Raw genomic sequence first — 15,000 nt, forward strand, 5'->3', positions numbered from 1 at the left:
TGCGGTGAAGCCTTCCCGTATTGAGTTATTTGAACTAACAGTTAAATGAAGAATCCCCACCCCACATCCCGGGCTAGGCACTGAGAGTTCTCTAGTGGAAATCAGCTCTTATACATTGTCTACTCGCTGATAGAACCGTGATCATAGCACCTTACAGTGAAGGGGATCAGTGCGCTCTTATTTTCTATGAGCGGCAGTCAACACGGACGCCTTTTTTCGCAATTCCGCTGTTTTGCGGGCACATATGTCGTTTGACATCTGTAGGACAACGTATTAACGTCACTGCGAGTGTTGCACTAAAAATTTAACGGTTAGTTCAAATAACTCAAATTAAATGATTGTGAAAACGTTTGGTCAGTTTCTTTAGTAGGGAAAGTGATAATTATGGTATATAAGACTGCATGGCAAATTTCGTAACGCTACATGTATTAAATTTCAAGAAGATACAATAGCAGTTCCGAATATCATTTTTAGTGCTCTAAGTCTCCGCTTTATTTCTGGCCCTAAGTCCAAGACCAAAGTTAGAAATCTAAAATATCAAAACAAGCATCACGTGAAAAAGGGGACTTACTGTTTAACATCACGCTACCACAAAAAGAGTGTAAGAGCGTTACTGCCTGCCCTGTAAACAGCTCAATGCTCGCAATAGCATACTCGGCTTAGTAGCTGTAGGCGCGACTTACCTCAGACACTGCATTAGTAAATGTTCCTTTATATTCGTATTTCCCGCAGCCTGAGCATTTTCCCACAGAGCAAGTGTCATTAGCAACCTTTGACACCGCGCAGGTAAATGGAGGAGATACGCCGTAGAAAACTGGAAGAGAGAGCTGAAAGCCTGTAGGAATGGAAACCAAGCATATAAAAGCGTAAAAAACCATCTGGCAACGACCAAAACCTCCAGTCATGATGGGCATTGATAGTCTGTCTTCCTGTTCTCTTTAGAGTTTGTAGAACGATTCTCGCTCTCCATCATGCCGGATGGTGTCTATGACGTCTATGGGCTCGCGTCCCCGGGTTCACGTCCAAAAGAAAAGATTGTTGTAATCAGATAGCCTGGCGGACTTTCAAGGCTCTAAATAACATAAAGCCATGCGAGCAATTTTACACAGATCGAGCAGTCACGCCGGTCACATTAAAAAATCCGGCTTGTTTTTTTTTTTCAAAAATCCCTTTTAGCCAGTAACAGAGCTCAGTTTTTACTCCTCTTCTAAAATGTCCCAAGATCTTTATTCATATTCGGGAGTTGAAAAATACGAACGTAAATAATTATAAATAGCCAAGATCGGAACACCGAGGGCAAAGACAGGTCATGAAAACTGCTATATATTGCCCAGTATCTAAAAATCTCTATCTCAAAATTTCAGCGACAAGATATTGGCTCTGATTAAATATTCTTGTTAAAAAAAAATAACACACATCTTGAGCAAGTTTTGAAATAGGCAAAATTCAACATTTTCGTTGTTTGTCCAACCTCTAACTCCCAAGCACTCAGTTGTTCCTTACTGCAAGGGTCACCCCAAGGTCTCTCCGGCGACGCAACCGCTGACCGCAGAGCCGAGGAAACGGGCCCTGGGCTCGAGTTTGGTCACTCTTGTTTCGTTTGGCCAATCATCTACGTTCCTACAAACAATCAGTGCCTCAGGCACCTGTGGCACGGTAGAAGAACAGAGGTTGATTGTCCCTCTCACCGGCCAACAACAACAATAACAACAAAATCTGTGAAATAGTTAAACCAACTTTATTCATGTATCAAGATTTTATTACAAAACCATTTACAAGGACTTATAGCATTTGTTTAATTTGGAATGTAAGTACTTTTTTTTTACTATTGTGGGCTCTATTTTTCCGATTATTCTAATTTCAACCCCAAAATAAAAAAAAGTAAGTAAGGAGAAGGACTGCATAAACAAAACGCCCTGGTATCATCAAGGACAATGTTTGAATGACGTGCAATGTAATAAACGTGGAGCCATATCTTTGTAATAATTCATAGCTGGAAGAAAGCCTTCCGGTTGTACAAGCAAAAGAGAGCCAATCATTGTCTTTTGTATCGCTTACAAATTTCTTTAGTATTATCAATCTGTTCTGAAGACAGAGGTATATCGTAAATCTGCAGACATGCAATGCGGCCCCGGTAGTTTCTTTTATCTCCGACTCTAGCCCCCATTCTTATTGTATAGTTAGTAGCTAGCTCAATTTGGCCTAAGTTCTTGGAATCTACAAATTTGCCGTTTATCCACAGACCAGCTTTTCCAGTTGTGTGATCATACGTGGCGCCAATGTAATTCCATCGATTTGGTGCAACCTTTGTGCTTTGCAATGGCTGAACCGTTTTTTTATGATTTCGATCCACAAAATGAGCAAATAACTTTCTGGGTTGCGCCAACCACAGATTCGCTCCCCAGCCATCCTTTTTAAAGTTGAAGATGGGACCGGCCTTCTCAGGGAATACCCACGCCAGTATGGTCAAAGAATCTTTAGTATCCAGCTTACCATTATTTGGAAACTCGATGAAACTATCTGGTGTGCCAAGAAATGAGAGCGAGTCACCTTCCTTGTTATCAGGCCCCACAGCTGGAATGACCAGACTTGTTTCCCCGGGAGGATTTCCACCAATCACATCTCGTGCTTCGTATCTCGCGTTCAATGGAAACAGAGCCACTGGCCGGATATTGGCTGGTGAAAAGAATGAAGAAATTAGACACAAGAACATTTCATAATTTGTTTGGTGATTATCACAAAACCCCTGGTTAAGTTCTTCAGTCGTTTTCCTAAGTTTCGAAACGCCGTGAACGCAAACGTAGAAGTAGTTAATAAGTATTTTTACTCACAAGACATGTTTCGGGAGGAAATGAGCCGTGGCGTAGCGGTCACCTTAAAAGATACGTTTCGTTCATCACACGATTTGTAAGTGAAACTGCCTACGGCAAGGAATTGGAACCCTGAAACGTGCTTGGTAAAACACCTCTCCTTGTCAAGACCTCTCTGCTATCTTCCTAAGGTCCTGGCTAAAAATGGGGAAACTAACATTTAAGTAACTGGTACCACGCATAGTTTTCTTTTTTACCTTTACAGATGTTGCCTTTAACTGCCTTGATAACAAGACCAAGCCGAGCGACATCCGCTGTAAGCACGTGACTAGCATCCGGGTCTGTCGCTATCTCATCGAGTTCTTTCTCATTGTACATTTTTCCAATTCCAATACAGAAAACAGTCACACCAGAATCCCTGAGTGCTTTTGATGGAGTTATGACATCTTCGGTTGATTTTCCTGATGTCAGCACAATCAAGATATGTGGTACGTTTGTTCTGGAAGTGGCATCAAACAGTTCTTTCTTCACAAGCCTTAGTCCGTCGCCAATGTTGGTGTTTCCCCCTAAGTACTGTATTCCATCTATTGCGTTTTCGACACTTTTTTGGTCAAAGTATGTCTTGAAATTCAACACAACTTGAGAATTGGTGGAGAATACAACAAAACCAATATGAGTTTGCAGATGGTTGACAACAAACATACTGGCGATGGCTTTGGCGATTGCCAGACTAGTTTTAAAATGTTCTCGTCCTCTCTTGTCTTTGTCACCAGATGCATCAACTAGAAAAGCCAAATCGACCTTGTCTCTGCACACACCAGCACCTATTAATAGGAAAGGAACATAATAAAGCTGTACAGGCTCAACAGCTTGCCAGGACTCAGAGAGAAGAGCCATCTTGCCTGGCTTATTTGCACTTCCATGACGCGCATAATTGGAAAATAGAACCATTATTCTGAAGTGTTACACCTAGGTCTTTCATGTAATGGTGCCTTTAGAAACGCAAATCCTATACAAGTGAATCGGTTTCTAACGAGTCTTCGTTCAAAACCTTCGATAAGAAAATGAGTTTGATTTGCATGAAAATGAACCTGTATATAGGTGAAACGCATTTTCATATGAATGGTTTAGCACAAGACTCGTTTTGACACAGAGGCAAAAGGTAACTCGGAAATGGCCTATTGGCATGACATGTGAATGTTAGCTTTGTTCCTCTAGGAGGCAGTGCGACCTTATATTTAGCATTGTGATTCCGTTTTTGTTCACATTAGATCTCTTGCTAGTCTGCGTCTCACTGCTTCGATCCTCTTTTCTAACTGACACGGCTGCCAACTGCATGGGTAAAGAAACATGACTCACAAGATCCAATGGCTCCAGGAAAGAAATCAAAATTTATTATGTTCTGCAAAATGCTAGATTTAACATATATACTGAGAGCAATTTCTCAAATCCCAGTTCAAAGGTACAATAAAACTGATGGGTATGTATATAGAATGGTAAGTATATCTCCGAAAAGAAAAAAATCGCTGTTTGAAAACTTCGTTCCAACAAAAACTTCCTTGTCGAGCTGTACTAGTGTAATTAAGGTTCTCAGAGTTCTATTTCTAACTCCTCTGTTCTAAACTAACATAGGGCTGTTCAAAATATATGGCACTAGCTAATGTTTTTTAGATCACCAAATATTGGAACAGGACAATCGTGTATAAGGTAAATGTCATTGATGGATCCATGCTAAGAAAGGGCGCGTGTTTGGTTCATATACACGCGCCCGGTTTATTCCATGCAGATAAGAATGCGTGAAAAGTCAGCTAGTCAGGCCCAACAAATGTCGTCAAAGTTCCGTATCGTTCTCTTGTTTCTACACGTGCACGTGAGAGGTGGCCATAAGTCTTCTCTTTCGTCTCCCAGACATTTGTTCCTGATTCTTGCCCCCTGTGCAATAAGTGTACAGCCGGTTACTAAGTACACGCGTGCATTGTACAAACAACTGTTATCGGTATCAAACTACTATCCTTAGCCTGTTTATTCAGTGGAATTTATCGAAGCTGATCTGAGCCTGTACTTATGGCCACCTCTCTTTAACAGGCAGGTTTTTCTGTCAGCCACAATTCACTTCCTACATTTACTCAGTGTCATTGAAACTTCCCTACACCCCAACCTCCAAACGTTCAAATCTCCACGATGACCACAAAGCTGTTGAAGCCCAGTTTTTAAACACTAATTTTATTTTTTTGAGAAAGCATTCTTCAATTATCAGTTTATCAGTTGTCCTTTTTTGGTGAAAACAGGTCTCCTCCAAACATTATGGACAGCTGATATCCTCCGGGCAGTCGATTGGCTTTATTGCAGGTTTAATTTTTACCTTTGGGCCCATACGGTTGATCAGTATTAAGTACTTATTAACCGAGAGTGAGGTCTTTACGGGAAAATCTCAAACCGAGACCTTGCCGTATTGACTGAGCGATAGTGAGGTCAATACGGCAAGGGCAAGGTACTTGTGAGATTTTCCAGTAAAGAACGAAGGTTTAAGGTTGATAAGTTGTTTATTATATGGCTTTTTTGTTTTGCTTTTGAAGGCCCGTAATCGGCGCGAGGGCATTACGGAAAAATAATGCTCTATGATTAGCCAATTATGGAACACGCGCTATAATGGCTACAAACACAAGTCATATAATAATTAACAATTAGACCCGTAGCCCACAAGGGCTACGGGTCAATAGCACATGAGGCGAAGCCAAATGGGCTATTGATCGCATGACCCTTGAGGGCGAAGGGTCTAATTGGTATCACCCAACTAGTCGGACAGAAAAGGCAATAATAAAGTTAGCAAATGCAAGTTGAAGAAATATTTATTTGGGAATAAAACGAAAGAAAGCGTCACGCTCGATTGCGCCAATTTCGCTACTCCAGGACTATTACTAATAGCGTAGCCAATTGAAATGCAGGATTTGCATTAGTCCACTCATTGGGTGATACTTATACGATTTATTGCTTAATTGATCTACATGGTGCCATATTACATTCCTACTTATACTTCCTCTAAACAACAGCCACCTCTACAAATGCATTCCAGATCTGTCACTGGGATTTCGTAGTGACACTAGGTAGCTCCTTCCCAGGTTCACTGTATTCAAGTTAATTATTCCAAACTACATTGAAATGCGATAGTTTATAGCTTACCAATATCTCCACCGGATATCAGGTTCTCCTTAATAACATCCCCTGTATCCCATTTGTCTTCCTCGGCATTTTCCTGAACACCTTGTTTCTTTGACTCAGTGGGATTGCTTCCGATGGTTTCCATTGACCCTTCACCAGGGGACAAACCCGTGTCGTTCACTAGTTCAGTGTCCGCTCCATCACTTGTTTCTACCCCTGAATGATAACAAAGGTAATCGTGTAGCAATTATAAGGAAATAACGCTGTGTGTATTTTTGTCTGTGTAAAAGCTCTGAAGTAATCTTTAAACAGACCGAGAAAACAAAAAAAGACACGAGATCCAAGACATGATCGACATAGCGTACTATACGGTCCCGGCCTGGGCGGATCTGGCGAGGTTCGGGGGTGTTAGGTCAAGCCCCCTAAATTAAAAAAAAAAATTACACATTACAACACGCTGACTTGGCTTCAGAATGCCGGAAATCCCATTTTCACGGAGAGGATGACTTCGGACCCCCTACAGGGGAAAACCGTCGGCGGTCCGTAACTCGAACCTCCTTCTCTGAAATCCTGTATCCGCCCCAGCACGGCCCCTGTTCAGGTTTGAAGTCCTGGGGGTTTTTTAACTGAGTTTCCCCCCTAAAATGTGCGTTTTCGTAGCGTATGTACCTAGAAGCCCATCAGAAACCAAATTCTGATAAGCAACACCGTCTGTATCTGAGTCGTCTGTCACAATTTCTGTATCTCCTTGATTCTTTAATTTGTTTCCCATAACACTTCCGATCTTCATCAACTTCCTTCCTCCTACTCCACCTGTGATGGCTATACTGCCATCAATGCTTGCTCGGCCTCCTCCTGATACCCCTGCGTTTACTCCGCCGGCTGTGTTTGCAACTTAAGGATCAAATAAGGAGTCATGTCATGTTTGTAACGTTCTAATGCTGTCTGCGCATGTGCATGAATGTTTGCCTGCTGTAATCTACATTCAGACCAAACATAAGAAAATATAAGAGATCCACGCACACAGAGATTTAATTGTTTCGAGTATTTGATTTTAGGCGTACACAGCAAAGTTAATCATGTTTTTCAGAGACAATAGAACTCGTTTATAGAAATCGCCTGTCATGATTACCTTACGATATATGGCAATGCATATTTTACATCATCCTTAACTTGATTATAAACTTTCGAGCGATTACAATTAACCAGGGACCTGTTTCTCGAAAGCCCCGGAAAGTTTTCGGGCCCGGAAAGCCATTTTTAGTTAATCGGTATTTAAAGACAGAGAGGTGAACACGCCTGAAACTTCTTGTACGGAATGGAACCTCTGTTTATATCAAGAATATGTGAAAAGAACAGCTCTGTAATCATAAGGTTTAAGATTCTCCGCCGGCTTTCCGGTTGCGAAAACTTTTCGGGACCTTCGAGAAACGGGCCCCAGGACCGCTCGATCCGGATTCGAGCCCACTAACCATGAGGCCAGTGCGCCAACGCTCAATTTCCTAATGTGAGTTTGAGTCATCTGTGATAAAGCAGCTAACAAATCGTTTGTTTTTTGTGGAAGAAGTTTAGAGAGTAACTTTTACCAGTTGTCGTTCTTTCGTTACGTTGGGTATACGTTGGTAAATATTTGTCATAAGGGATGGACTATCATTTTCTTGAGGAAAGAGAGGTTGGGCAATTTGAAAATAAAATTCCTGCACAGCAACAACGTCTGAAAAAAAAAACGTGCTAGGGTTTTCAAGTATCCAGGTATGGGACTATGACCTTGGCTCCTTTCTAAAAATTCGTACAATTGCATGTGTGTAAAAGAAACTTATGCCAATATTGAGTATCCAAGAAACATAATAAAAAATAGAGGATTCACCTACCTTTACACGCCGTATCTATAATGGTATTCACAATGTACTTGAGCGCATCAAACTCTGCTTTAAATGTGTGCTGTGAATCTGGGTTGGTGGCCATTTCTTGTAGTTCTTTAAGATCGTAGTTTTTACCTATTCCTACACTGAAGACAGTAACTCCTGAGTCCCTGAGCTCCTGGGATGGAACAGTAACGTCATCTTTTGACTTGCCATCAGTTATAACACAAGCGATGTTAGGAACACCTTTTCGGGCGCCGTTATCAAATAGAGCTTTGGCTTCTATAAGGGCTTGGCCAGTATTTGTTCCACCACCAGGATATATGATTTTATCAATGATGTCAACGATTTCTGATAGGCTGTTATGTTGATCAAACCGTGACAAAACCTAAATGAACAAAGGTTAATGCAATTAAACTCCACAACGATACCTAGGTACATCCCGGGGGAAACTCCCGTATGGAAAGGTCGGGGACGCTCGTCATCTCGCTCAGGGGAATAAATCAAGGATTCTCGTCTAACTTAGGGTGTTCGTGACCAAACGCCACTATTTTTAGCTATCAAAATATCTTTTAGCGTGCACGTAAAGAAATCAGATAATAATAAAAACGCTCAAAGTTCCGTTTTTAGGCTCAATTTCGACGGTCTCTCGAATGCGGTTTACCAGTGCAGGCTCCTTTCCTGAACAGCAGCTGGTAATCGAGCCTATTCTGTTTGACGCGGTATCTTTTAGGGTTTTAATTTAAATTTTCCGAAGAACATCTTTGACCTTTTCATATGGAAGTCCCCCCAGAGATACTTCACGTTGATGACAAAACGATGAACCGAAAGTTGAAGATGCATTAGAAATGATCGGACGTATTCATGCTCCAGAACTGAAACAGTAATGTATGCATCTGTGAATTACAAATTAGGCGACAAACTGAAGAAGTAATTAATGGATACTTGAAACGTTTAACAGTTTTAAAGACACAGTATTGACCATTATGCTTTTCGCGAGTCTGTTATTAGTTTTATTTACTTGATAGCGAGGTTGCTACGTACGGTTTTCCAATACTCAGAGTGCGCAATGCATCCTGGCCAAAACTCTAGAAGCCAGTTATCACCGAGATTACCCAGAACTCACTGCGGGCATCCTACCTTTGCGTTATTGCTGTAAACGATGATCCCAATGTGAGTGCCTTCTTTGGACACACCGAAACTTTGGGTAAGATCTTTGACAAAATTCTTAACCTTATCAAAGTTTCCTTTCCCGGAGCTTTCTATGCTTCCTGAACCATCAATGACAAATAAAAGGTCCACCTTTGCCTTGCATTCTACGGCCAGAGAAAAATAACAAAATTATATATTACCTGTTGAAGTTTATCGCTTTATCGGGAGAGGGGTGTCGGGTGCATATTTTAATCTTGACTGAGCTAACGTGGTAGGGTATTATTTTTGTGAAACTATGATTGTAAATTGGCGTTATGATTAGTCATTGGTGTTTCACATTCAAAAAGGTAGATACCCTGTACATGTTTGACGTGCGTCTAGCTTGTTTTTGAATCACTTGATGCAAATACTCGAATGATATGCAAATACTCGAATGAGTTTGAAAGGGCACGGACGTTCCCCTCCGGGGGAAAACCGTCGGTGGTCTGTAACTCGAACCTCCTTCTCTGAAATCCTGTATCCACTCCAGCACGGCCCCTGTTCAGGTTTAAAGTCCTGGGGTTTTTTAACTGAATTTCCCCCCTGAAATGTGTGTTTTCGTAGCGTATGTACCTAGAAGCCCATCAGAAACCAAATTCTGATAAGCAACACCGTCTGTATCTGAGTCGTCTGTCACAATTTCTGTATCTCCTTGATTCTTTAATTTGTTTCCCATAACACTTTCGATCTTCATCAACTTCCTTCCTCCTCCACCTGTGATGGCTATGCTGCCATCAATGCTTGCTCGGCCTCCTCCTGATACCCCTGCGTTTACTCCGCCGGCTGTGTTTGCAACTTAAGGATCAAATAAGGAGTCATGTCATGTTTGTAACGTTCTAATGCTGTCTGCGCATGTGCATGAATAGTTGCCTGCAGTAATCTACATTCAGACCAAACATAAGAAAAGATAAGAGATCCATGCATAAAAAAAAGGGCAAAGTCATTCCAAAAAGCTTACTTTTTTGTCTTCGCCTATAGCAAGTAACATTCAGTTTTTTCACTCAACGAAGTTTCAGCCTCTGAAGTGCCTGCTATCCTTAAGAAATTCGTCTCGAAAGAAGCGACATCGGAGGCCGCAATTTTGAATTGTACTTGGCAGCTAGGCCGTGTTTATGTGACGACGTTCCGTCCGACCGGTCAGCAAAATGTATTTTTTTTCTAGCGATCATCCACTTCATTTCCTAACGTGAGTTTGAGCCACCTGTGATAAAGCAGCTAAGAAACAATTCTTTTTTTTTTTTACTTGTGGAAGAAGTTTAGAGGGTATTTCTTACCAGTTCCCGTTCTTTCGTTACGTTGGTAGATATTTGTCATAAGCGACGGACCAATGTTTTTTGATGGGAGGGGGTTTGGGCAATTTCCAAAAATATTCCCGCACAGCAAAAGGGTCTGAAAAAACACTCATGCAAGGGAAGCCATGGGGAAAAATCTGGCAAGAGCTTTCCACTGTCCAGGTCCTGTGTTTTACTTTAGACACTATGGGACTATGACCTTGGCTCCTTTCTAAACATTCGTACAATTGTATGTATGTAAAAGAAACTTCTGCCAATATTGAGTATCCAGGCAACATAATAAAAAATAGAGGATTCACCTACCTTTGCACGCCGTATCTACAATGGTATTCACAATGTTCTTAAGCGCATCGAAGTCTGCTTTAAACGTGTGCTGTGAATCTGGGTCGGAAGCCATTTCTTGCAGTTCTTTAAGATCGTAGTTTTTACCTATTCCTACACTGAAGACAGTAACCCCTAAGTCCCTGAGCTCCTGGGATGGAACAGTAACGTCATCTTTTGACTTGCCATCAGTTATAACACAAGCGATGTTAGAAACACCTTTTCGGGCGCCGTTATCAAATAGAGCTTTGGCTTCTATAAGGGCTTGGCCAGTATTTGTTCCACCACCAGGATATATGATTTTATCAATGATGTCAACGATTTCTGATAGGCTGTTATGTTGGTCAAACCGTGACAAAACCTAAATGAACAAAGGTTATTGCAATTAATCTCTACAACGATACCTAGGTACATCCCGGGGGGAACTCCCATATGAAGAGGTCGGAGACGCTCGTGATCTCGCTTAGGGGAATAAGTCAAAGGTCCTGGTCTCACTTAGGGCGTTCGTAACGAAACGCTACTATTTGCTACTATTTATATACTAAAGTATCTTTTAGCGCGCACTCGAAGAAATAATAATAGCTGAACAGCGGCTGGTGACTGAGCCTGTTCTGTTTTACGCGGTATCTTTTAGGGATCAAACAGTGTTTGAGCCACGACCAGAGTGGTCTCCTTTAGGGGTTTAATTCAAATTTTCCGACCTTTTCATATGGAAGTCCCCCCAGAGATACATCACATTGTCGACAAAACGATGAACTGAAAGCTGAAGATGCATTAGAAATGATCGGACGTATTCATGCTCCAGAACTGAAGCAGTTAATGTATGCATCAGTGAATATATTAAGTCATCAATTAATAATTCATCAAGTTTTGAACAAAGGAAATCACGACCGTCACGGTGTTTGAATATCTGATCTCAATTAGCATAGATTTTCACGACTTTTTTTCTCCGTTTTCTCCTCAGTTTTAGTTTCGATTGAGAAGATATGTCAAACACTCAAGACAATGAAGACTCGAAGTTCGTCAAAAATACTCCGCTGCGCATCGCATTTTCAACTCTCTTCTCGGTGTTTGGAAATGTGGTCAGACACGGTCAGTTTCGTGTTTGATATATTACTTCTACGGTTTTCCAATACCCAGAGCGCGCAATGCATCCTGGCCAGTCTCGAGAAGCCAGCTATCACTGAGATTACCCAGAACTCACTACGGGCATCCTACCTCTGGTTTATTGCTGTAAACGATGATCCCAATGTGAGTGCCTTCTTTGGACACACCGAAACTTTGGGTAAGATCTTTGACAAAATTCTTAACCTTATCAAAGTTTCCTTTCCCGGAGCTTTCTATGCTTCCTGAACCATCAATGACGAATAAAAGGTCCACCTTTGCCTTGCATTCTACAGCCAGAGGAAATTAACAAAATTATGTATTACCTGTTGAAGTTTATCGCTTTATCGGGGGAGGGGTGTTGGGGGCAGATTTCAATATTGATTGACTTAACGTCGTAAGGTATTATATTTTTGTGAAACTGACTGTTATTTTGGCGTTATGATTAGTCATTGGTGTTTCACATTCGAGAAGGTAGATACCCTATACATGTTCGACGTGCGTCTAGCTTGTGTTTGCATGACTTGATGCAAATACTCGAATGAGTTTGAAAAGGCACGGACGTTCAGCGGGTTAACAGTTTTTCCCGTGAAGATATAACAAAGCGTAGGTTTTGCACTTTTCTAAAATTTGCAAAAGTGTCATTTGACGCAAAATCGAGGGAGCCTACATTAACATAGCGCTACTGCCACCTGAACCTCCTCCTCTGCCGCCTGAGATGCCTATACTGCCTCCAATACTTGCTCCTCCTCCTCCTCCTCCTCCTCCTCCTCCTCCGCCTCCTCCTTGTCCTCCTCCTCCTACTCCTACTCGTCCTCCTCCACCACCACTGGAACTGGAACCACTACTTCCACTTGAACTTCCTCCTCCACCTACTCCTATTCTTGCTCCTCCGCCGCCACCGCCTGAGATGCCTATACCGCCTCCAATACTTGCTCCTCCTCCTCCGCCGCCGCTGGAACTGGAACCACTACTTCCACTTAAACCTCCTCCTCCTCCAACTGTGATGCTTGTACTGCCTCCAACACTTCCTCCTCCTCCTCCTACTACTACTCCTCCTCCTCCTCCTCCTACTCCTACTCCTACTCCTGCTCCTCCACCGCCGCCTGTAACGCCTATGCTGCCTCCAATGCTTGCCCCTCCTCCTCCTCCCCCTGATACCCCTGTGCCGCCCGCACCTACTCCACCGGCTGTTCCTGCACCTGTAGGAACAAATAAAAAGTGAAGTCACGGCTATAACATACCAAGAGACGACATATCTAGTCGACGACATATCTATCTAGAGACGACTAATGCCGTTTATTAAAATGCACATGTATTTAACAACACTAAGGTAATCTCCAATCAGATCAAACAGAAAACTTCAAACTAACAGATAAAAGATCCTAAACATACAAAGCAATTCCTCTGTTTAAATTATTTAATTAATTATGTTACCTAAGGTTTTATTGATTGCATTGAAATGTATGTCAAGCCATGTTTAGTATCTACGTACAAATAAAAATTACCTTTTGGAGGACTTGTTGACAATGTTCCTCCTGCGGCTGTTGGAGAAGAGTTTATGAATGAGATAGATTGATAATAGATATATGAATTACATAGATCCCTCATCTCTTTTCTCCGTCCTAGTGGAGACTCGCAAGACAACTTGGACTCCGTTTGGTAAGAAAGCTTTACACACGAGCTAATAACCTTACAGCATTCTACGGTAACCATTACCTAATCATCGACTTGTTGAAAGAACCCTTGGTTAAAAAAATTCCTGACGAAAAACCACAGCAGGACACTTACTGGATTTGGAGTCCCACGGATTCTAAAACTCCCCAACATGTATATTAGCAATTTTTAACTTCACTGTGCTGTTAATGTATGAGGCGTGTGGCCTTGTGATTAAGGTACTGGTGCCCATTTCACGATGGTCCCGAAAGGTTTTCGCACCCGCGGAAATTAAAAGCCGTAGCAATCTCAAACCTTATGATTACAGAGCTGTTTTATCTACATATTCTTAATATGACCAGAAGTTCTCTTCATACAAGAAGTTTCAGGCGTATACACCTTTCTGTTTTTAGATACAGATTAACTAAAAATGGCTTTGCGGGCCCGAAAAGTTTCCGGGGCTTTCAAGAAACAGGCCCCTGGTCTTGTCATTCTGAGGTCCCGGTTTCACGCCATGCACCCTGCCACCAGCTTGATTTGTTTTCGCTTGTCCCGTGTTAGGTCAGTCTTGTAAATACAGTGGCCAGCTGGTATGTCTCCTGCCAGTTGGCTTTGAAAAGCCAGTTGGTCAACTAAGATATTTAAATTTAATTTAACTATAACTTAACGCGTTCGATATACTAATATACTAACTTGTTGGCTCCCAGGCTTTCAGGACAAACTTCTCTATTTGGAGGTGTTTTCTTTGTATCGAAGAGACAAAGGAAACTTAAAACTTTGCAATTTTGTTCTGAAAGCCTCGGAACCATGTTAGAATATTGATATAGTCGAACCCCACCCAAAATGTCAAGCCTAGGTGGTCGCTTATGAGAGCTTGGTAACTGCAGAGACTTACCCCAGGTATTAAACGTTTTATTCATGTTAAAAGTCAGTTTCAAGAAAACAATCCTGTACTTCCTTTTGAGACATTTCCTTCTCTTGTACTACCCAGGAATGCGATAATGTTACAACACCTTATTATCCAATTTCCATTCTATTATCTGTCAGCTTATGGGAAGTTAAAAAACAAAAGAAAAGAAAATTTTCAAACTTTTAGCTCTAAAAGTGGTCGCGGTCGCTTATGAGAGGTGGTCGCTTACAAGAGATTCCAAATATAGTGATTTGACCTGTAAACTTTTGGTATTTTAAAAAACTGGTCGCCGAGTAGAGGTGGTCGCTTACGAGAGGTGGTCGCAACCGGAGGTTCGACTGTATATCGAACATGGCCTACTCCCCAGGGATGTATGGTAAGTATCGGATAAAGCAGGAGCTAGCTGACTTCTCCTGGCATACTCACCGGTACAACTCTGCTTTTTAATTTTTGGAAGTACTTGATCAAGTTCGTCAAAGTCTCCTGTCAAGACATGTGCGGAGTCTGGGTCGGTTGCCATTTCATCCAGCTCATCTTTCTTGTATTCTTTACCAATCCCCAAGCTGAAGATCGTCACTCCCATGTCACGGAGTTTCTTTGAAGGTTCTTCTATTGTGTCCTATTCGTCAGAAACAAATCAGGTTATTCAGACGTATTAACTGAACTTTAAACCTGATTCGAGCAACAAGGATGTG

At 41.8% G+C, this 15,000-nt stretch overlaps 1 protein-coding gene across 1 annotated transcript in view; it reads right to left on the bottom strand.

The window, feature by feature from the left end:
- Positions 1-1,715: 1,715 nt before the first annotated feature.
- The window catches only part of LOC110056781 (collagen alpha-4(VI) chain-like), a 24,515-nt gene continuing 11,230 nt past the window's right edge, over positions 1,716-15,000 (bottom strand). The window contains exons 16-26 of the mRNA XM_089279311.1: positions 14,732-14,924; positions 13,248-13,283; positions 12,432-12,941; positions 11,854-12,029; positions 10,618-10,996; positions 8,972-9,147; positions 7,841-8,219; positions 6,639-6,863; positions 5,991-6,185; positions 3,068-3,634; positions 1,716-2,676 (exon numbers count right to left, since the gene is read on the bottom strand). Coding sequence (XP_089135437.1) covers positions 2,036-2,676; positions 3,068-3,634; positions 5,991-6,185; positions 6,639-6,863; positions 7,841-8,219; positions 8,972-9,147; positions 10,618-10,996; positions 11,854-12,029; positions 12,432-12,941; positions 13,248-13,283; positions 14,732-14,924 — 3,477 coding nt within the window. The 3' untranslated portion in view covers positions 1,716-2,035. The remainder of the gene's footprint in view (positions 2,677-3,067; positions 3,635-5,990; positions 6,186-6,638; positions 6,864-7,840; positions 8,220-8,971; positions 9,148-10,617; positions 10,997-11,853; positions 12,030-12,431; positions 12,942-13,247; positions 13,284-14,731; positions 14,925-15,000) is intronic.

This window comes from Orbicella faveolata, unplaced genomic scaffold, assembly GCF_042242905.1.
Source record: "Orbicella faveolata isolate gen_17 unplaced genomic scaffold, um_ofav_v1 contig_47, whole genome shotgun sequence".
Lineage (NCBI taxonomy): Eukaryota > Metazoa > Cnidaria > Anthozoa > Scleractinia > Merulinidae > Orbicella > Orbicella faveolata.